Raw genomic sequence first — 25,233 nt, forward strand, 5'->3', positions numbered from 1 at the left:
GTCTCCCTTCAGTACGGAGTTGTGTGGCGCCATATTGGCATTCATTTCAAGCCTATATGTATATATGCCGTTTCTGAGCACCAGCAAATTGAGAATCACTGGAAAAACCGTTGTTAACTGTGTGATTCGTTCCAATAAAATAATGAGAAACATCATATTCCTGCCAAGAGAATTATTGTAACTTGGATATTATGAGAGAAAGCTATTTGAAGTCAGCGACACACTGAAGATCCACCCAAAACGCATTGTTCTTGGTAACATATCTACGATTAATGTTTTCAGAAAGCTGTAATACAATATGATTAGACATAATTTACCTAGTGTTGGTTTAGCGTAATGAGCAGCGTCACTGACATAATTTACCTCGTGTTGGTTTAGCGTAATGAGAAGCGTCACTGACCTGTAAGAAAATGAAATTTAGGGTGGTGGTTCGCATTTTAGCATATCCGAATTATTTTTCCTAACATTCTCCTTTTTATTAGGTTCTGATACTTTATTATTAGTTTAATATAAGTATATGCTATAATAGTTTATGTTATGTAAATATAAGTTCACCTTTTTTTGAGGGATGACTTTGTTCGATTGGCTTGATCTACAGGACAGCTTGCGCTACTTGTATAAAGATATTTTGCTCCTTTTTCTTTCACACTTCGTAATTCACATGTTGCACAGATTCTGCTACTGGGTAGGAACAGTGATCAGGTAAGACTGACCTTGGGGTTTTACTAAAATGTTGGAATGGTGAAATAATGTTTATCTTATGCGGAGAAGTATTCCAAATTTGTACCGCACTGTTTGTAATGGAACTTTTATAAGCCTGTGTCCTTATTGATTGGACATGATACTTTACTTTTCGTGGACGATGGAGGAAATGTGCGTTTTAATAGAGCTAAGGTGGTAATTTTACGTGCGCCCGTTGAGTAAATACTGTGATTTACGAACTAGAAACTTCCCGCAACTGCCGCTGGAGTGCGTTGCTATCACGTATACCACGTTGGTCCCACGTACCATATGCACGAGTCGCATCGTTCCTGAGCGTTCAGCAGCACGTTGAACTTGGCACGCTCAACGTTAACGTTCGACAGCACGGTCCGTGTGCCGACGGCTTAAGGCAGGGCTTAACAACTGGCCGGTTTTGAGCGCGAGTACTCGCGTCTGCTCAGGCACGTGCTCGCGAGCAGGTGGAAGGTCGCGGAGTAGGGAGGGAGGGGAAATGCGCGCGCACGTTTGAATGTGATCTCGCGTTCTTAACAGTTTTAACTAGCCATCTGAATGCTTTGAACATTTTACTACAAGGTAAAGATCTGCTAATTACTCATTTCATAGATCGAATACAAGCTTTTAAAATGAAATTGACACTTTGGGTGAGTCAGCTGGAAACAGGAAACCTAGCTCATTTTCCTAAATTATCATCCACGCAAGATGTTCACAAAGACTGTGAACGTTATTCAGATAGTTTAGTTGATCAGCGCTTTCAAGATCTGACAGCACTAGACAGTGATTTTGATCTGTTCTCTCCATATTCAGCGAATATTTAAGAGATTCGTCCTGAGCTGCAGCAAGAAATTATTGACCTGCAGTGTGACAGAGAATACAGAGACAAATTTCAGAACAAGAAAAACATTTTGGAGTTCTACAGACACTTCCCTCAGGATAGATTTCCTCGTTTGCACAAACTGTCGGCTACAATAATATCAATGTTCGGTTACACGTATGTTTGTGAACAACTGTTCTCTGCAATGAAATGTAACAAGACGCGCCTGAGAAACGCATTGTCTGATCGAAATTTAAACTGCATGCTGCGCCTAAAATGCACAAGAACAATTACTCTGAACATAGACGCAATTGTAAAGGGCGAAAAGTACAAGATAACCGAGAATCCCGCACTTCAGTGACACCTTTTGTTGTGTAACAGTTCACAAATTAATGCGAATGTAGAGGCATACAGTAAGCTAATAAAATTATGTGGCATGTGAACATTCTCCTTTATTTGTTTCATTTGTCGCAGTAATAATTCGTGAGTGATATCCCTGCAGGTGGCGGCGGATTTACATTGACTGGCAGCAGCTGTTGTGTGCCCCACGTGACTTTCCCCACTCTCCTCTCTGGTCCGGTAGTGGGGGTAGCGTGCTCGTGCTGCTCGGTGCTTGCACCCTGCTGCTCACAGCTTGCTACACGAGCACGTACGTTGTGAAGCCCTGCCCTAAGGCGAGTAAAAACAAACTACGTCGCCATCATTATGACATTAACGACTATCTTAAAGGTAACGAAAGTCTGCCAGTAAATACAGAAATGTTAAATCTTGTTTGGTTAAAGTGCAGTTTATAAGACGAACACCTTGGGAAACGTTGCAATGAATACTGAAAAATGACATGGCCAATGAGAAGCGAGATACAAGCAGCCAATAAGATTCTAGTTTTTCATTTGTTTCACACTGTAAATAAATCTACTGTCATCCTGTTTTTTCAACAATGTAGTTGCATCGGACACTGTCAAGCGACTTCCTCGCAAGTATGATTGGTGTTCGTTTTATTTGCAGGAGTTTAAGCTGTGCTATTAAGGCTCCTGCCTAACCATAACCCCGAAAATCATCATATATTATTACCATACAGTGAAGCGTTTGTGACAAACAAACTGCAAATATGATCTCTATTCGTTTCACTCGTAGTTATTTTAAGCTGTGCTATTATTTTCCTGCCTAACCACAACATCAAAAATCGACATATATACTCAGAAAATAGTAAAGTATTTTCTACAGGCAAGACTACAAATATGAATGGTGCTCGTCTCATTCGGAGTCATTTGATCTCGGCTATTAGGTCCCTGCATAACCACATCTTCAGAAATCGTCACATGTTCTTGGAAAATAGTGAAGCATGCTGTGCCAAAAAGTTCCAGCCTAACCACAGGCTCCTACATTGCAACATCATCATACGAAGTGGACTGAACAACGCAACCTTATTAAACATTCATAACCCTTTCTCATTGCTTGAAATGAAATTAGTGACATATTTAGCTCCTAACATCAACAGAAGTAACGAAGAAAAGAAGCAATAATTTTATATTGGATTATAAATCCTTTTAACAGCTTCAAGGAATGCTGTAAACATGTCATTCTTTAGGGTTCTATGCCGCCTCCTCATGTGCTCGAATAAATAAAAATCGGAAGTGTTCATACTCTTATTAGGAGTATGGAAATATCTTTTGATGGTAGATAACGTACCGTTAGTGCTATTGGTGTGCACACCTGTCTCTGGGTCTTTAAAATGTAGGCTATGGTTCACCGAGATATGAACGAAACCTTCATCGCTAAAGCTGTTTTTTGGAGAATAACCGTTCTTCCTGGCAACACATACTTCTTCAGAATCCTGAGAAAAATACGTTTTGTTCTCCTCTGAATTACTTCAAAAAAGTACTTATTGAAGCCACTTTCTGCTCCTCGGAAGACCCACCTTCCGACAACAAGCTTCCGTCTATGAGATTTCCTCTTCCCAAATTTGGATTCGTCAATCTCGACGACTTTCCCTTTACTATCGAGAAGGTGACCATGACTAACACAATCTACCACAGACCGTTTCGCCAAATGCAGTTCTAAGGCTATTGAAGTAGTGTAAAGTCAGCTGAATCGGGTCAAAATTTGTTAAAATCTAAATAAAATACGTATTTTCACACAAAAAATTTTCATTGTAGGCACGTAAGAACAATGTCCTTTTGCCTGCAAATTTTAGTGTATAACACTACGTAAATTGGATTGCTGTACAGTATTTAATCTTGCAGAGTTCGCAAGATGTGTCATTATCATCGTCTATTTCTTCGGAGGATCCAGATGAACCTGACCCTGATGATTCATGCTGTAGGTGTAGTTTGTTCTTAACCAGGTGTTTTTCAAACTGTCGGGCTGGGAAGACATTTTTCTTTTCTCATACAATATTTTTTTTTTCTTTTTTGCATTTATGTTTTCTGTGGATGTAAGAGGTAGTGCTTTCTGTTTCCTGGCAGAAGATTTTGCTGCAGTCTTGCTTGGGGACGACAACAAGTCGTGGAATGAAATAGAAGACTTTGTCGTGTCATTTTTAGGCCTGTCATGAATTGTGTTGACTAGTGAGAGGAGACAGAGGCTGGAGTTCAGTTTCCGTTGGTGTATTTTCTTGGCTCTACGATATACTTAGCTGGTAAGAACTCGTGTTCAGCCACTGCGTTTTCATTCAACAAAAAAACGCCAATCGAACGAAATCCATTTTCTGCAATCGATGGTGTTATCGCTCTCATCCATGAGGCCTTGAAAATGTTTCCAAATGTGAGCTTGTTAGCTTCCTTGTTCCTTTTGTGATACGAACGACGTTCATACATCCACTGTCGTAACATGATTTTAGTGGCTTAAAAACTGACCTGTCTGCAGGCTGCAGATGGTAAGTTGTGTGGCTTGGTGGCATATCATACTTACGTTATTTTCTTCGCACTGGAGCGCTTCTAAAGTTTTGTGAGACCATCCACTAGTTAAATATCGAGCTCAGGAAAACCGGTGTGATTGAAAATGTTTCATCCATTGGAGGTATGCTTCTTCATCAATCCGTACCGATTATGCCATTGTAATCATGGACCCATTTGGGAAACGGTCACGAAATTGAGGTAAAAATCTTTAAATGTGGCCATAGGAGGGACACAGTTTCCTGCGGAATTAGCACAAAGTAAGATGGTGATAAGGTCTTCTCTTTCTACAGAGATCTGTGCATAAACAGCTTTGCTCCCTTTTTCAGCAAAAGCTTTTCTTGTGGGCTTGTTATTCATTTGGCGTATCCTGATTCATCTGATATGATTCTTGAAGTTTTCCCGGCGTACTGTATATTCTATGAGGTTCCGGGATCGCAGCCGGATCATGTTGACTTCTTGCCATAATATTTCGGCCTGCCCCTGTTGCAAACACCTCTGTGCGACTTCACCAAATTGACTCAGGGTGAGTTGCCATGAGTCACAAAGGTTCCGAAAACAGGCTCACAAATAAACAACACACCGACATTACGTAAATAACGAGCCATCAGTGAAATCCATAATAACCAATTTCGCGTACGTTATCTGGAAATACCTTCCATTGAACAAAACTCCAATAAGCTGCGATCTTCCGTTTAAAAAGAAAAAAAAATGTTCAGCTGCTGCCATGGAAATGCTTCCACATCTACTGCAGACTATCACGACATAGGCTAATTCAAGGAATATATACCCGTCTAAAAATTTTCGTTAGCATGAAACCTAATAGCACATCACTAATTGCACATAATATTAATTCTAAATTCCTACAAGACAAACAAAATGGTTAGTTACTTTTATTTACGAAAGTTACAAAATTCTGTCATCGCAACAAAAATTTCAAATAAATCAACTTCATTTACGAAACGAAAAAATGAAGAATAACATTCTTATTCGCTAATTCAATCTCACTCATGATTGGCCGTCTCATCGCTGTGATGTTACCAACAGCCGAGCTTGAAGCAGAAACCCGCGCCACCATAAGTGCACTCAGACCTTTAAATTATCCGTAGCAGATTATTCTCGATAACTGGTCGTATCGTCTCTTTTCGAATTTGACAGTTTCCAAAAAAATGTTCGAAAAAACACGCTTTCGCGTAAATGTTTTTCGCACGAGTGACGCCGACATTTTCAAACAACATACGATATTTACACATAATATCAAAGAAGGTAGGGCACGATTTCGGAGAGATACGTTACGTCGATGTCCATTTGGAGTCACAAAAGGAGATCGAAGCCCAGAATCAATCATTATGAAATGGATAAAATAGTGCTGTGCGGAATATGTACGGTGTGGATACAAATAACTTGAAAGAGAAATCTTTTGTCATTGCAGACTGCAACAATTTGCATTCGAAGAGGCAGGGAAAGTGGAAGTTTGTCTGGAAGATTAGTGAAAATCAAATTACCTGCACTGGCACTCTACGTTAAATTAGGTCTTTAGTCTGTACTTTCTCTGTGTAGACAGACCATGTCCTGCTTTAATGTGCCGTTGTGAAGGAGTGACGAATCGCAGCGATCCGTCGCTAGGTCGTGTGATCTGTTCGGACATCGCACGTGTACGGAGAAAACACATATCGCAGCGATTGATCACTGATCGCTTGGAGTTTTGAATGCAGTCTGATGAATCGCGTGCGATATGTGGCAATATGGCTTTCTAGCTGCGACTCGTTCGCCTAGTTTTTAAATGTGGCTGTATTCTATAGTTTCGTTTCGCATTGCCCACATTGCGTAAGAACTTTGTGTTAGAATTTATAGTTGTCACGGACCACGAACAACTCTGAGAAGTGGAAGTCGGAGTTGCCCTTTATATTAAGAAGTACTGTAATACAAAATGCATCCTTCGATTTTGCAGTAATTAACATTTCGAAGCTTGTGCTGTAGAGGTAGTATTGATGGAAAGTTCATAGTAATGGTTACAAGACAGTGAACTCCAGCTCATGATTTTGCGTTATTTATGGAAAGAAGTACACACAATATTTAACTTTTTAACTTCTCAGCATAGTATTAAGTGGACATTTTAATTTAAATCTTCAGGACAAATCTGTTTTACAGGCATACTCATCTCCTTCGTCATTTCATATAACCCAACTTTCCCTCGAACAACTTTAGAATTGCGGCAATCAACAACGCTGCCACTGGTGACATTTCTATAGTCGCAGAGAAACTGCAAACAAACTGTGTATATACTTGCAGTTTAACCATGGGCCTAATGAATGAAAAAGGAACTGAGGACCAACAATCGAAAATGAATTGTGAAAAAGTAATTGAGGACCCATAAGCGACAAATGAATTTTATCAGCACATTTTTAATTTATTTTTTAAAATTGTTATTTCCAATATACGTGTGAATACGTGGATTAACTGCCACTGCTGCTAAATATAGCAGTTCATTTTCCATGGCGGAGTTTATCAACACAGTGGTGTTGAAATTGCTTAGCAAATCGTTCCTGTGTGGTGGCGTCGGCGCCGACTGACTTGGTGGCACCTTTGATAAGTCAGAAGTTAAGACACTGCCATCTGTGCCAAGTCAAAAGTTGGTACACTTCGAACAAAAGGTAACGCTTTTCATCGTTAAGGCCGCACGCAACAATCTCCACAAATGTCTGCGCACATCACCACGTCTGCGCAGACAGATCGTTGCCTGTTAATAGGAGATTTGCAAAGGTATGAGATGTGCGCAAACCTGCAAGTTGGAGTTGGAGGACTGACCTAAATTTCTCAAATCGTGAGTTAAAATCACATCTGCGCAGACATGCTGGAGCGTGTGGACAGGAGATCGCCGCAAATCAGGCGCTAAAACGTGTTTATGTGTGTGGAAAATTAAAAGCAGGGAATACAGCAATTGGAATAGTGAGGCAGCTGCTTGTAATTCTTTAACAGCGAAATGGCACCGGTACAAGAAAAGAAGATGTTCGATGTATACTATTTCCCTCAAACAGCTAGCAAAGTAATGAAATCTTTCCGATCCGGTGATGGTGGGATTCCTGGCATACTTTCACTCAGCATGGACTTCAAGCTGGGAGAAACAGCTGTACTAGAATACTCAAAAGAAATAATCAGTAAATTGGAAGAGGGAAAAAGTGTAATCGGGATAAATCTAGATTTGTCAAAAGCCTTTGACACTGTTGACCACGGCATACTTTTGGAAAAACTTGAAGCTATAGGTATTAAGGGACCGGTAAAAAAGTGGCTTGAGTCGTATCTGGAAAAGAGGATGCAGGTGGTTGAAATTACAGCACCAAATATTAACCAAACAATTAAACTAAGATCAGATCCAAGGGAGGTCACAGTAGGAGTACCTCAAGGAAGTGTATTAGGCCCCTTGCTGTTCCTCGTTATATTAATGATATTCAAGTGTCAGAGAGAAAAGCTAGAATCATTTTATTTGCTGATGATACTAGTTTAATAGTTGGGGAGTGATATGAAGCAGTAATTGCACAGTACTGTGGACCATGTCCTACAAGATATACAAAAATGGTTTAGTGCAAACAAGCTAACACTGAATGCTAAAAGAGACTAATTATGTGCAATATGGAAAAATAAGTGAACATGACGACCTAAATCCAACCATGGAGGGCAAACAACTTGAAAGAGTACAGTGTGAAAAATTCCTGCATATGCACATTGATGAAAAGATCAAGTGGAAAAACTATGTGGTGAGATTAGCACTAAAACTAAATTCAGTATGTTTTCTACTTAGCATGTGATAAAAAGTCAGTATAAATTTGAAAACTTAATAAACCATGGAATAATGTAGATAGAGAGGTAAAAATTGACACGCATGCTCGGAATGACATGGTGTTTTATGAGAAAAAAAGTATTGCTAGACACGTGAAAGATCTCTTGCGCGTGTCGTTTGGTGATGATCGTGTGCTCGGCCGCCACTTTCGTCATGCTTGGCCTCCCAGGTCCCCAGATCTCAGTCCGTGCGATTATTGGCTTTGGGGTTACCTGAAGTCACAAGTGTATCGTGACCGACCGACATCTCTAGGGATGCTGAAAGACAACATCCGTCGCCAGTGCCTCACCATAACTCCGGACATGCTTTACAGTGCTGTTCACAACATTATTCCTCGACTACAGCTATTGTTGAGGAATGATGATGGACTTATTGAGCATTTCCTGTAAAGAACATCATCTTTGCTTTGTCTTACTTTGTTACGCTAATTATTGCTATTCTGATCAGATGAAGCGCCATCTGTCGGACATTTTTTGAACTTTTGTATTTTTTTGGTTCTAATAAAACCCCCATGTCATTCCAAGCATGTGTGTCAATTTGTACCTCTCTATCTATATTATTCAGTTTTCAAATTTATACTGACTTTTTGATAATTTCAAGAGTTTGTAGTAATGACTGTACGAGATTAGTATATTTTGGCTATTTTCAGTCCATTCCATCCTATGGGATAGTATTCTGGGGAAAAACAAATTGTCATCTAAATGAGATTTTCAGATTACAAAAACGCGCTATTCGGATAATGACCCACAGCCCACCTCAAACACATTGTAGGCCCCTTTTTAAAGCATTGAAAATTTTAACAATTCCATCATTATACATTCTGAAATGTCTGTTGGTGATCAAAAGAAATCAGGACAAAATGAAAACCAATACAGACTACCATAATTATGATACATGTCAATGTAAAGATCTCCACTTACAAGATGTAACAAGGACCCAAAGTCAGAAACATGTATGTAATCAAGGCATCAAACTTTTTAATGCACTACCAAAAGATGTCAAAGAGCTGGAAAAATGAGGATAAATTTAAAACTGTTATAAAGAATCACGTGCTCGACAAATGTTATTTCAATGTAAGTGAATTTCTGTGCTCCACTGTATTAGAATATAACGAACCACGTGCTTGACAAATGTTATTACAGCATAAGTGAATATCTCTGCGCAACTGTATAAGAATATATGTCTAAATTAATGTGACAACTGGAATTACATCAATGAATATGTCTGTCAAGCACATAAGAAGATTAAGAACCACATGCTTAAAAAATGTCACTACAGTATAAGTGAATAGCTCTGCTCAACTGTATAAGGATATATGATATCATAAATTTGACAAATGAAATCACAACGTCAAGGAATAGGTCTGTCAAACACATCAGAAATTATGTTATAAAAACACTTATTAGTTGTATATTGTATTAAACATAAATAGATTCATATGAATTCAGCACAGAAATTTTTTTTGTAAAGATATTATATAGTTGTTGAAATGTATCCTGACAAATCCTGTATCACAAATGTGATTATTGGGATGATAGATAATAAATAAATAAATAAATAAACTCTTGCTAATGCTTATACTGTGTTGCCTGCAATGTGAGTTTCCAAATCTGGCACAGGGTAGCCACAAGTTTCCCCAAGTCAAATTTCCTGATTTTCAGACAAGTTGTAACGTTTTTCCTTGACAAATTTTGAGATCTCAGCGGTAAGTAAAGACATATGTTGACAAAAAAGTCAAGACTTCTGTTTTTCGTAACATACTAAGTGCACACAGAGCAGTACTGATGAGAAAATAATCAGTAGTGCTCTGTGTACTCTTAGTATGTTTGCTTCTAAAAGTCCTGTGCGTTTATTCACGATATGCTCTACATTTTATTTTAGTAATGACGAATGTGGTGGCTTATACCGTTTTAACCCTTACCTGTGAAGACTGGTTGATATTTTGGTTTAAAATAAAAACAGCTGATGGTTCAAAGATGCATTTTATACGCTTGATAGGTTCCCGGGAATTACGCCGGATAACATTGTAAAAAACACACAATATTTCAGCGAGACAACTGCCCGCCATCTTCAGGTGCTACTGTCGCGTCGCTGAGAAGTTCGCCAATTTATGTGTTGGCTTTCTAGAACAGCACAGGCGCCAGCGGGGGCATAACGTCATCGAAGACCAGTCGTGAGTTAGATCTACAATTGGTCTTCGATGACGTTATGCCCCCGCTGGCGCCTGTGCTGTTCTAGAAAGTCAACATATAAATTGGGGAACTTCTCAGCGACGCGACAGTAGCACCTGGGCAGTTGTCTCGCTGAAATATTGCGCGGTTTTTGCAGTATTATCCGGCGTAATTCCCGGGAACCTATCAAGCAGACGCAGCGCCGGGAAAGCCTCAAACAGCACATGCATTTTATACATTACTTGACTGCTGTTGATATTCACCTTCCAAAAATGTTCTACACAGTGACTGCTTAAGTGAAGGCGTTTCCGCACGTAAATTGGCGAGTTGCTGGGCGATCTCGACGACTGGCGTAGTTATTTGAAGATGGATGTGGAAACGTGTGATTATCTTTCGACGCTCATAACTCCTAATATATTAATCTTGTATGAGAACAGCAATGTCGCTACATAAGGGCCTGACGGTGACGTTAAGATTTCTGCCAGTAGGTAGTAAAAGGGTCTAGAATTTTCTACTGCAATATCGAAACAAACATTGAGTGAAATCATATCCACCACACGTAAAGCTATTTTCGCTGGCAAACATGATGGCATGAAAGCAAGTTAAGTGCTGTACCTGAAGAGGTAATGTTTTTTTTTTTTTTTTTTTTTTTTTTTTTTTTTTTTTTTTTTTTTTTGCACATGTTTGAGACGCATTACATTCTTAGAATGTACCGGGTGATCAAAAAGTCAGTATAAATTGAAAACTTAATAAACCACGGAATAATGTAGATAGAGAGGTAAAAATTGACACACATGCTTGGAATGACGTGGGGTTTTATTAGAACAAAAAACTCATCCCATATTGGTAGACGCGTGGAAGACCTCTTGCGCGTGTCATTTGGTGATGATCGTGTGCTCAGCCGCCACTTCCGTCATGCTTGGCCTCCCAGGTCCCCAGACCTCAGTCCGTGCGATTATTGGCTTTGGGGTTACCTAAAATCGCAAGTGTATCGTGATCGACCGACATCTCTAGGGATGTTGAAAGACAACATCCATCGCCAATGCCTCACCATACCTCTGGACATGCTTTACAGTGCTGTTCGCAACATTATTCCTCGACTACAGCTATTGTCGAGGAATGATGGTGGACATATTGAGCATTTCCTGTAAAGAACTTCATCTTTGCTTTGTCTTACTTTGCTATGCTAATTATTGCTATTCTGATCAGATGAAGCGCCATCTGTCGGACATTTTTTGAACTTTTGTATTTTTTTGACTGTAATAAAACCCCATGTCACTCCAAGCATGTGAGTCAATTTGTACCCTTCTATCTACATTATTCCGTGATTAATTCAGTTTTTCGCCGGCCGAAGTGGCCGTGCGGTTAAAGGCGCTGCAGTCTGGAACCGCAAGACCGCTACGGTCGCAGGTTCGAATCCTGCCTCGGGCATGGATGTTTGTGATGTCCTTAGGTTAGTTAGGTTTAACTGGTTCTAAGTTCTAGGGGACTGATGACCACAGCAGTTAAGTCCCATAGTGCTCAGAGCCATTTGAACCATAATTCAGTTTTCAAATTTATACTGACTTTTTGATCACCCGGTATATACGTGGACAATGAGCTGTGGTTAAGTTTGCCTCTAAGTCGAGATTTCCAGTTTCCCATCTGAAGTCTACCAGCAACTTTAGTACCGGTATATAAAATTCAGCTCTGTATATATGATAAGTTTTACTTCAAGTATTTGGTAGTGAATTCTACAGTTTACCTCTAAATCACTGTTGTTATGAAACACATATCGCATTTGGAAATAAATTAAGTGTAATAATAAATATGTCCCTAAAGGCGCGGTTCTAAGGTCTTTGATCATCAATTTAACGCAATGCACTCTTCTTTAGAATAAATAGGCTCTAATTTTTTTTGCTACGGTCTCACAACAGCTTATCACCGTTTTTCAACAGGGGAACGACTTTAAAAATTTTCAGTTTCTCTGGAAACACGCCCTCAGCCATTGACAAGTTTGCTATGTTTACCAATGGTTTCGCTATTTGATTAGCTGTTTTCTTTACTAGTACTATTGGCACCTCATCTACTCCAGCTGACATCTTAGACTTCAGACTTTTAATCACTTTTAAAACTTCCTTTTCGTTTGTTGGGACTGCCATCAAACTACTGGCTGCCTTAGGTGCCACCCTCTTAATCTGCTCCCCAAAATTCCTGCTTAATGTCTGGGGTATATTTAAAAGGTAATTATTTATATAATTAGGCATGGTATATTTATCTACCATTTTATTCTCCTCATCTTTTAGAGTAATTTCCTTATCTTTGGTAGGTACCCCGGTTTCTTTTCTCACAATTTCCCATGCTATTTTAGTTTTATTTCTGGACTGTTTTATTTCCATGTCATTACTTAGTAACTTTGCATTTGCAATTACTCTGCCATACATTTCCCTATACCTTTTTACATATTCTATAAAATCAGTATCTGCACACTCCCTCAATTCTGAATTGAGTTTTTTCATGTTTTCACACGATTTCTTAATGCCAAGAGTCATCCAAGAACTTGACTTTATGTGTACAGTAGACTTGATTCTGGTCAGTTTCTTTGGAAAACACATCTCATAGTTCATCATATAATTCGATGCAAATACGCTATATGCCTAATTGTACTTATTTGTTTCATAACATCTAACCAATTTTCATTTTCTAAGATACTTATGAACTTATGACAGCCGTCCACAGAGAAGTTTCTTTACATAAATATTACTTACACCTTTATCTTCCATTGACTTTAAAGGCATTTCAATGGTGAGAGCATTGTGGTCAGACAATCCTAAATCTATGTTTGTTACCTCTATGTCAATTATTGACGCCGGCCGAAATGGCCGTGCGGTTAAAGGCGCTGCAGTCTGGAACCGCAAGACCGCTGCAGTCGCAGGTTCGAATCCTGCCTCGGGCATGGATGTTTGTGTTGTCCTTAGGTTTAACTAGTTCTAAGTTCTAGGGGACTAATGACCTCAGCAGTTGAGTCCCATAGTGCTCAGAGCCATTTGAACCATTTTTCAGTTGTTGACATATTCGAGATAATGTTATCTATGAGACTATTGGAGGTGTTTGTTATTCTAGTTGAATTGTTTATGTGTGAGGACGTGTTGAAACTCCTTAATATGTCCAAAAATTGCCTTTTTTGTTGACTTTCAACTAGAAGATTAATATTGAAATCACCGCAAAGAATAATCAGTTTATTTTGTAAAAAGTATTTAGCAACAATTCTAATTTGTCAAAAAAGACTTCAATTTTTTTCCCATGGTGACCTATACACTGTTATGACTATGACTTTTTTCATCAGGCCATATAGCTGGACAGCACCTGCTTCAAAGAACTTTTCAATAGGCCTACTTAAGTTCTCTGCTTCACATCTCTTTTTAAATTCTAACTCTTGTCTAAGGTAAATACCGACTCCACCATCTTTTGCAATTTTCCTACTATAGTGATTTGCCATTTTAAATGGATTAATATGAATACTACTAATTTCATGGTCCTTACACCAGTGTTCAGTAATACACAGGACATCAGGTTGGGTGTTGCTTACTGCTATTTCGAGTGCACAATATTTGTTCTTGAGGCACTGCACATTTAGACTCATAATCTTTAGAACAGGGGAGTGAGCACCGACGGTATTTCGTCTTTCGTTTAACACTGTTAACTTGGAGTTTTCATTAAGGCCGGATACCAAAAATCCTGCTGTACCACAAGTTTCTTGTTTCTGTTTCTTTTCCTACTTGAAATGGATGATGTTGATTAATTGTTTGTACTAGCTGTGGCAGCTGATGACATTTTAATATTAACTATAGCAGATGTTGTTGTTTTTGGTGCTTCAGCAAATGTTGCTCTTGTTAAGGTTTTCATTTCTTCTGCTTCTGCCCTCATTTGGAGTGGGATTTTAGGGAACTTTTCTATTGATATACGGCTTATTTCTTCTAGTATCTTTTCATCCATTATCTTTTTTCCGTAATAGTTTCCGTGCCTCGTGAAATGGTTTCTCTCTGAGCTGTTTGCATCTACAGATGTTGCACACTTATAAGCACAGCAGATCTTCCTAAATTTATTATTTGTTGACGTTATTTCTTTGTTTACACATGATTCCTCGATTAGATCATGTCTGTGTGGCACACTTACAACGAGAACCTTTAAATTTAGATATGACAGCATTTTTAGAGTTGTTTAAGTGCCCTTGTCGCTAGTTGGCTTTCATTTTTGTATATGTCATTTGCTCCACCAATTAGCACACAGAATATTCCAGTCTTAACTAAGTTTTTACAATTATTTACTTATTATTTGTGCCACACACTTTGCATGACTGTCACCGAATACACAGACTTGATATTTATTGTTCTCCAAGTGCCCTCGTTCTGTTGGCTTTATAGTAAACTTTGAAGAAACATTTCTCTCGGTAGAACACACAGATGATCTAGGTTCACTTTCACTTGTCTCATTTTTTGAGTTCACATTTCGTCCTGTCGTGTCTTTATCAGCCGGTTTTCGTTGCACTCTATTTACTGACGATTTCATACCGTCATAAAGATTTAGTTCACTACGAGCAGAAGTTTTGTTTGAAACGAAAATTTTCATTAGGCCTACACTCGTTTTTTTAAATCGCCACCTTTCCGTTGGTTTATCAGTTTCTCTAACTTGTTTACGTAACGATTTGCGAGCACAAGGTCTTGCTGAAGCAATGCAGTAACACTTTCTTCTATGCAGTTATCGTATCTTGACAAAGCTACCGTTAGTAGATCGCAGCATTCCATACCACAGTCGCATTTCGCGCCACATTCTTCCGTTCCCGCGAAACACTTTGCATGAATCCATTTTTGCGACACTGCACATAACGTGACACCTTTCGCGATGTAGTTATTGCACTTTATACAATTTATACTCGATATGTAGCAGTTTTCCGTACAACTGTTTATACACACTTCTATACGCGACGCCATCTCTAGGACAAACCCGCATTGACCAGGTAGAAAAAAGTGTTTCCAGAGGACATAGTGAAAATTGTAAAAGGTTTTAAACATTCTGTTAGCACAGATTTATGTGGCATGTCATGTACTGTTCTGAAGGTTAATGTATCTGATATTGCTGAAGCTTTGGCTGCTATCATTAACCAGTGCCTGGAGGTTGGTGTTTTTCCAAACTTCTTAAACCTGGGAAAGACAGTACCAGTGTATAAAAAATGTGATCCTAACAGTCCATCCAGCTATGGACCAATTTCTATAATGCCTATACCAGCGGAAGTGCTTGAAACTATAGTGAAGAAGCAACTGTTGTGTTGTTGCAAAGACACCAACGTGAATTTAGAAGAGGAAAATCTACATTTACTGCCATGCTTGATAATAACGAAAATAATGTAAGCATTTCAAGAATAGAAATGCATGACTTTAATTCTTTGTGATCTATGCAAGGCATTCAATTGTCTCTCTCATAAGATACTGGTACTGTTGGATACATTAAAATCTTGTGATATAAAGGATGTCATTTTTGAGAATCTAATCTAATCTAATCTTACCTAAGAGAGATGCAGCAGAGTGTTCGTATCCAGGAAGCAGTGTCTCATGGAATAGCACTTGAACACAGTGTATTGCAGGGCTCCATACTTGCCCTCCTGCTCTTTTTAATGTTTTTGCAATGTCGTTAGTTGTGATTGTCATACATTGCTGATGATACAACTTTAATGACTAAGGCTAGAAATTCAACTGAGGCTCAAAAGATTGTTTGAAGTGCCCAAAAAGTGGTTCAGAGTGAACAAAATGAAATTAAATGACGATAAAACCCAGAAAATATTATGCAGTCTTGATCACTGTGGACTCATAGCAAATGTTGATAGTGTCAAACTCCTGAGAATCACAGCTGATAATAAGCTGACATGGACCAAACACACTGCACATGTTTGTTCCAAACTCTCAAGAGTCATTTATTTCTTCAGGAAGTTCAAATGTTTGATAAAAGATCAGTACACAGTCACAATACACATGAATTGCTGTGGGGACACTCTCCTGGAAGTAAAAGCATATTGCTCCTACATAACAAGGATGTAAGAATAATATCTTGTTGCAAGAAATTTGACCCTGTAGACCCATTTCAAGCAGTTAGGAATAATGACAATATTTAGCCAGTATATTTTCAACTCTCTTGTCTGTATAAAAGAAAACCGAGGGTCCTTCTGCAAGAGACAAGAGATTTAAAACTATGACACATGAAATAAGACTGACATTGATGTTCCAAGATGTCGCCTAAGTAAAACACTTTACAGTTTTCCCTCAGCAGCCCTGAAGATGTTCAACCACCTACTGCTGGATGTTCGAACACTGCCACTGAGGATGTTCAGAGCTAGACTGATGCATGTGCTCTAGCAACAGCCACTATATTCTGTAAACGATTTTTTCCTCTACAAGTGGAATTGCAGACTGCTCAACATGATGTTTCATATCTGAAGCCACAAACTGTCAACACTGATGAACTGTACAGTGTTGTTTATAACCATTGTTTATAACACCAGTGTCGTGTAATGCTTCTGGTCTATTATCTTAGTTTTAGTTGTAGTTTTAATATATAATAGCCCACTTGTGATGCAGTCTGTCTGGTCATATTTGGTGAGCAATGTTGACTTAGCAATAGTAATAAATGAAAACCATGTATTGCATGTTGTACCACCATACAGCAAGACATTCAGAGGTGGTGGTCCAGATTGCTGTACACACTGTACCCGTGATACCCTGTAGCATGTCCTCTTTCATTGATGCATGCCTGTATTCATCATTGCCTGTATTTGTCATGGCACAGTATCCACAAGTTCATCAAGGTACTGTTGGTCCAGAGTCTCCTACTCCTCAACGGTGATTCGGTGTAGATCCCTCAGAGTGGTTGGTGTGTCATGCCGTCCATAAGCAGCCCTTTTCAACTTATCCCAGACATATTCAATAGGGTTCATGTCTTGAGAACATGCTGGCCACTCTAGTCAAACGATGTCATTATCCTGCAAAGGAAGTCATTCACAATATGTGAACAAAGGGGGCACGAATTGTCGTCCATGAAGATGAATACCTTGACAATATGCTTCTGATATGGTAGCACTATAGGTCGGAGGATGGTATTCACGTACCATACAGCCATTACGGCGCCTTCCATGACCACCAGCAGTATACACTGCTGCCACATAATGGCGCCCCAAAACACCAGGGAACCTCCGTCTTGCTGCAGTCGCAGGACAGTGTGTCTAAGGCGTTCAGCCTAACTGGGTTGCCTCCAAACACACCTCCAATAATTGCCTGATTGAAGGCATATGCGACACTCATTGGTGAAGAGCACGTGATGCCAATCCTGAGCGGTCCATTCGGCATGTTGTTGGGGCCATCTGTACTGCACTGCATGGTGTTGTGGTTGCAAAGATGGACCTCGCCATGGATGTTGGGAGTGAAGTTGCACATCATGCAGCCTATTGTGTGCAGTTTGAGTCATAACACGACATCCTTGGCTGCACGAAAAGCATTATTTCACGTAGTGGCATTGCTGTCAGGATTCCTCCAAGCCATAATCCATAGGTAGTGGTCATCCACTACAGTGGCAGCTCTTGGGCAGTATGAGCGAGGCATGTCATCGACAGTTCCTGTCTCTCTGTATCTCCTCCATGTCTGAATAACATCACTTTCATTCACTCCGAGATGCCTAGACACTTCTCTTGTTGAGAGCCCTTCCTGTCACAAAGTAACAATGTGGACATGATCAAACTGTGGTATTGACCATCTAGGAATAGCTGAACTACAGACAACATTAGCCGTGTATCTCCTTCCTGGTTGAATGACTGGAACTGATTGGCTGTCGGACAGACTCCTTGTAATATGCGATGCTCATGCATGGTTATTTACATCTTTGGGTGGGCTTAGTGACATCTCTGAACAGTCAAAGGGACTGTGTCTGTGATACAATATCCACAGTCAACATCTATCTCCAGGAGTGCTGGGAACTGGGGTGATGTAAAACTTTTTTTTGTGTGTGTAGTAATAGTACGCATGCTTATGCTAATTTGTTCTTGTATTATAATGGTTGTGTAATCTTAACCTTGTAACTCCAATGCAGTATATCCACGTGAACTATGTAATTATGGTAATTGCTACTGCCATGCTTTGTTGCATATTTTCAAGGTTGGTTTTACACATGATGAATGTTGTGACATCTGCATATAGTACTGCATCAAGTGCTACAACTGTGTGTAAATCATTTATATAAATAATGAAAATGAAAGGTCCAAGAACAGATGCTTAATGTACATCCATTACAACTGGAAAACATTCTGATGTTTCATTATTTACCTTAACTAACTATTTTCTGTTGTCCAAGTAAGACAGCATTAAGCATAGAGCAATCCCTCTCAGCTCATAGTGATAGAGTTATTTATGAGAATATTGTGGGAGACCATATCAAAAGCTTTCCTCAGATCCAACAGTGTTGCACAGATAATATTTTTATTTTCAGAGCAGCTGTATATTTTTGATACTATGCTCCCAATTGGTTTGACTCTAGAAAGGCTGGATCTGAAAACATGCTGTAAGAAGCTAACTATCTCATTAGATTCAAGATACTGACTCATCTGTTTATGCATGCAATATTGTATTATTTTTGAGATGATGGGTATAAGTGATACAGGTTAGTAGTTATCTGGAGACTCATTTCTTACATACTGGTTTAGCTACAGGTATTTTCAAACAATCTGGATCAATACCTTCATTCAAGATTTGATTGATTATTTTAGTTAATGGCATTACAGTTTTATTTCTGACATATTTAATAACATAATCTGAGAGGCCATAATAATTCCCTGCACTAGAATTACTGAGCTTAGCTATTGATTCATTGATCATCTTCTCCATTACGTGAGTCCAGCAAAAGCTGTTGTCAGCTTACTGTTCATTTTTGCCAGCAGTGCCTTTGCTTTACTTACATCCTCCATGATACTATCATGTGAATGAAGCCTGTCAAAATGTTTACTTAGATGGAATTGGTGCCTGGTATACTTTAATATCACAGTTTATTTCTGTTTCAATAATTTCCAGTGCTACTTTGTGTTTATTCACTGAATTCATTATATACATATCATTTGCTTTGCACTGTGCTGCATTGATTTCAGGCCTGTAAATCTTTTCCAATGTTCCCTGCATTCTCCATACTTCCGAGAAAACTCAGTCAGAAGTCGTGAACAAACAATAGGCCTATTTTTCCATTTTTCTCGAAATTCAGTTGTTACTTGTAAGTATATATGGTTTGAGTGTGAAAGCAATGTTTCTTGTCTGATTGTTTCAGGAGGAGAGTCTGGCAGAATCATTCAACATGTTCCTTGAGTTCTCCTTGCAGATGTTGAGAAAGCATCGTCAGTATTTTCCCCCACACAACAGAGCAGCCATGTCAAGGCTTGATTATCTGCTTAGGTAATACAATTAGTATTGTGTAGGCTCTACTCATTGTTGCCCGTTAATACATGCAGCAGCTGTTGGTATTTATAAGTGTATCTATGATAGAACACAATGTATATGTGAAAAATGTGCTGGATGAACTACTATTCGTAATATACTGCTAATGATTATCTTCTACAGTTGTATGTGATTTCTAGGTTTCAGTTATTGCCTAATGAAAACTGTTTAGTTCTTAATTGATGCATAGTGAATTAATTAAAAAGAAAATACTACTGTACTAGAAATGTATGTATTATTCAGTTTCACATGCAACACAACATTGCAAAATAGTGCCATTATACTGATATTTATGGAAGTCCATTTAAAACTTCATTGAAGGAATCTCATTTACAAATGTTGTGCAACATTTATGCTTTCAAACAATGTCTCCATCTGTAACAGGTCCATAGAGCCTCCTAGTCACCCTCAACCTATAGAAGGGGAACAGTAATTAAGACACTGGACTCACAATTGGAGAGATTTGGATTCAATTTCCCACCCTTCCATCTAGATTTAAGTATTTCTATGATTCTCCAAAATCATTAGAGGTAAACACCAGGATGATTCACCCAAAAAGGATGCAACAGAAGCCTTTCCACAATCTGAGATTACTTATCTAATGACTTAATGATCAGTGGGATGCTAAACCCTGATTGTTCTTTCTTTCATCACGACTTATGAAAGTGTCAAATTTATTTCTACCCTCCTTTCTTGCTGTCCTTGTTTTCAAATGTTAGATTATATTCCAGGAAATGACGGTGCTGTAGATTATTATCTTTGTTCTGTATGAGTGGACTCAAAATCTGAAGGTTTTTCAAAGACTGAAAAACATCTCTCTCTTGCTTGTATTTTTTCCCTTTAAATCAAAGTAATATCACTGTGTATAATTAATGAAGCTGCCAGTTATGTGAACTTCTCAACATATTCATACCATGTATTCATTCTTACTTACTGTGATCTGTAGACCCACTTTTGTAGTCTGCTGTATGATGCCTTTTACCATGTCCTTTAGACTGTCTTTGACTTTTATCATCACCATCATGTCATCTATATAGGCCTCCCACTTCATTCACTTCTACACTATGCTGTTGTTTTTACTCCATTCTAACACTTGATTAAGTAAAAGTAGAATATTGCATCATTCTCTTCCAGCTCACATTTCAGCCAAAACCACTCAGATTCCTTTCCATTATACTGAACTGCATCCATCATTCCTTTTGTGCACATTCTTGTTAGATTGAGAATCTTTTTGAATATATTACATTATCTCATGGTAAAGTAATCTGCTAAGCTTTGTAATATTTTGTCTTTTCTGACCATTTCTGTACCATTCCCACCCACAATGAAAACGGTTTTCATCCGAGCGCCATTCTGAGTTTTTGATTGATTACATTGGTTATAGTGCTCTGCCATTATGATGATCCAAGATCACTAATCTCATTACCTATGTATTATTGTCTCCCTTGTGACTTAAGTTGCTTCTTTGTTTTGTTAGCTATCACTTTCCTTTCTGCTTCTTTTCTGTCCTGATACTTGCCTCTACTGGTTTCAGTACCACATCCCTTGGTGCCATGTACTCCCTACATCACCGGTCACTGCTAAATTACCAAACTTATATGTAGTTGGTATTCAGGCTTAATTCACTGTCTTCAGTTTATCACCATTAATACCAAAAATTCTTAATGTTCTTATTCTCAAGTGGAGCTTTCAGTTTAATATCCGTGTCCAAAATCGGGGAATTGTCTGTGTTGCAGTCTGCTTCATGATGTCTTCCACATGTTATCAAAAACTATTGGTAATGTGTGTGGGATGTGTTTGCTTGATTTTATTCTCATCTAGTGAGGTCTGTGTTGCCTGATAAATCCACTTACAAAGCGATATGAATTATGTGATTCACAAATTTCCCTTGCTATGCTAATGAGCTACATTGTTCTATTGAGCTTGCTAAAGCCTGCTCGATATTATATATGTCATGAAATTACTCCCAGCTGATTTTTTTTTTCCCGCTCTACTCCATCAGTAGTATAACAAATATGAACTATGTTTTATGTGCTTTGTTAAGAAACATCAAACATCCTTGTGTAATATTCACTAAGGAATACAGCTTGTTGTCCTCAGCACTTCTTTCTATATTTCTCATCAAATTTAATAGTTCTTTTTATAGGTGCAAAAGCCACAAAAAGTCTTAGGTAATTAATTTTATAGCTGATAAACTTTGCTTTCTTGTTTCAAATGTAGTTAGTTTATGTAGATGTGATGTGCAGACTACATCTGCACCACTAGAAGTAATTTTTTTCTCTATTAATTGGTAAAGCAGCATAAAGAATGTCTGCAGATAGTGAGCTGCATCACAGAATTCAGCTTTATGATAATGCAGGCTTTGTGTCACCTATGTGATGGTGTCTCTTTCAGGTAAAACTAGTTTCCAAAAATCTCAAAAAGTTCTTGACCAGTTTATTTCCAATTTTCACACAATAACCATTTGGATGGCCATGAGCTATATGTTCTTAATATATAATTATGTGTTACACTTTTTATGTCATTTCTAAGAAAACTATACATACCAGTATAACAAATAAAGAGGAAACATTGTTAGCAAATATCTCTAAAAGTTCTTGACCTATTTACTTCAAATTTTTTTGCAATACACCAATAAACATTCAGAGGTATGTAGGCTGTACCTTTCTTTAAAACAATAGTCTATAGGTTTTCTGTTAAAACTGTCTGTGAGGAAGAAAGTGCTGTGCTGTGCTGTGCTATGAAAATGTGCAATTTTGTTTTCTTTCCTACTGTTGGTATTAACAGAAAAACTGTGTGTTAGGAAAGTTGTATTCATTCTCATTTACTTATGATTAGAATAATACTATGTATCCTGAATCATCCAAAACATTGTAATGCTACCCATTTGCAGATTAAAAGTGTGCAAAATAGTGTCATTAAAACCACTGTCCTCACAGATCCAGCAACTGGAGAGGTCACTCTCATACTTTGTATATCAATGATAACAACTGATTTACCCATTCCCTTTAAGCAAATCAAGATTTTGTTTGCAATAATGATAAAGAAGGCTCAAGGTCAGACATTCAAATACACTGGAGTTGATTTACAGTGTGAGTGTTTTTAATGTGGTTATTTTCTCTAAATTTTACCGTACAGGATCACAAAAACTGAAACTATACTCTATACTTTAGGAACATAGACTATACAAACAACACTTGTATACACAGTAGTATATATGTAATATTATATATGTGCTGTGAAAATATGCTGTTTCGTTTCCTTCCTAGACAAATTTTTCACATGGATATGCCCTTTCATGAACTGGTAGTTCAAAAAGGCAGTTCAAACTCTTACCAACAGTATCCCAAAAATGGAAATGTATACACTTAAATTTTGTAATTGTATTGTGTGCAAAACATTTAAAAAAACATATAACATTAATTCATATTCTATACTTCCAAGTTCCATATCTTCAAAACAGGCAAAATTTCAATGAGGAGACAAAATTTCCATCCTCACACATTTCCCAAGGAGACCTGATTGGGACATATACCCAGTTCACACACCTGTTTTGCAATTTGAAGCGTTGCCAGATTGGCTAGTTTTTCAATAAGTTTAACACTTAAGAACTAGAAGTCTGCATAAATTCATCTTTTGTTGTGTGCATGTGCTCTCCTGAGGGAGCACCACATGCATTTTACATGAAAGTCCTGGCCACTGGTGAGGGAGGCATTGATAGGGGACAAGATGTTTCGTCAAGAATTACCAATTCATAACATTTGCTGTACATGTGTCATAGGGAATTTCTGATAACGCAGCATCCCATGTAGAGATTACATGGAAAATACTCTCTTGGTTGACTAGTTTACAATTTATGCATATTTTCACTAATTCTAGAGTTCTAAAATCCAATAAAATGACACAACACCTTTGTTTGTTCAAAGTTTAAATCTGTCTTATGTTGAGTTTGTCTTCTGCTGCTGCAGCTCTACATAATGCTGTGTGGGGTACAACACTGGATTTAGCTGATGTATTGATTACCACTATTACACACATACAGTAAACACAGTGCACACCCTCTAATTTCATGACACATTTGTAATTTTACCTTGCATTTTAATTGAATCAACTGTGGGTTCTTGGTGAAACATTGTAAATTAACTAAACAAACACTGTTTTTTAGCCTTGTTTCACAATTTATTATCAATGTTATTGCACAATCTAGGTTTCAGATTGGAAGCCCATTTTCAAGTACATTACTGATTCACAAAGATGATAATACATAGATAAACATGATGACAAGGCAAAGATAATCTCAGCTTCTTAGGTATTGATCCATAGCTTAATGTACACTTACATCAATGACTATTTTTTAACAAATTGCATACATTATTACACATTCACCAATTATACTACAATGACCAGACTAAAGTTATGCATCAGCTAAAATATTTTTAACTACGATGGACTGGGGTCCAAAGTTTTGCTTCTATCCTGGGGTTGTGATCTCATCTAAAAGAGTGAAACAAGGTCCTTTTTAGTTGATGCCACTTCAGCAATTTGCGAGTCAATGATGACGAAAATGATGATAAAGTGATCTTAAACATCACAGTTGTTTTTCCAATCTACTGTCCTTGCCTATCACATTTATTTTAAAATATAAGGGAATGACAGACATAGGCTGCAAGGAGGCACTGATCTACGTCAATGGGGTAAGTTGAAAATTTGTGCCAAAATGGGATTCAAACTGGGTCATGTGCATACTTGGTAGGCGCTCTGACCACTAAGCCATCCAGGCACAGTGGTCATTGCAACTGCATGGACTACCCTAGCATGCCTCCCATCAGACCCAAATTCTCAACCTACCCACACACCACTAATATAATGCCCCTTGCCCATTATTCTTATTATTTGCAGCATTTCGCTGATTACCATAAGAGTTCGAATCTAGTGTGCATTTTAAAGAATATAAGAGTTTTTGTAATGTAGATACACATGGTAAAGGAGGAATACCAGAGATCTTAAACAGAGCTTTATATGTGTCTCTGGGTTTGCAACCAAACATGACTTTTTGTGAGATCTTGTAGCACTGAATGATGGAGATACAGCAATCTCTATTATTTGTAACTTTTTTAAAAAATAGTCTTGATCACAGTAGAACATAAAATTACAATTTTCTGATAACCAGTTTTAGTTGATTGATAACCATCTTCAGATAAACTTACAAAAGATGAAGAGGCTCCATTATCCCATTAGCAGACTTTTAGTGCAACTGAAAATGAAAATTCACTCTGTTGCTGAAATATTGTTAACATGT

At 38.1% G+C, this 25,233-nt stretch overlaps 1 protein-coding gene across 1 annotated transcript in view; it reads left to right on the plus strand.

Moving 5' to 3' along the window:
• LOC124606222 (BAI1-associated protein 3) overlaps positions 1-25,233 on the plus strand; it is a 514,351-nt gene that overhangs the window by 236,035 nt on the left and 253,083 nt on the right. Inside the window, exon 9 of the mRNA XM_047138196.1 lies at positions 19,768-19,892. Coding sequence (XP_046994152.1) covers positions 19,768-19,892 — 125 coding nt within the window. The remainder of the gene's footprint in view (positions 1-19,767; positions 19,893-25,233) is intronic.

Source organism: Schistocerca americana, chromosome 3, assembly GCF_021461395.2.
Source record: "Schistocerca americana isolate TAMUIC-IGC-003095 chromosome 3, iqSchAmer2.1, whole genome shotgun sequence".
Classification (NCBI taxonomy): domain Eukaryota; kingdom Metazoa; phylum Arthropoda; class Insecta; order Orthoptera; family Acrididae; genus Schistocerca; species Schistocerca americana.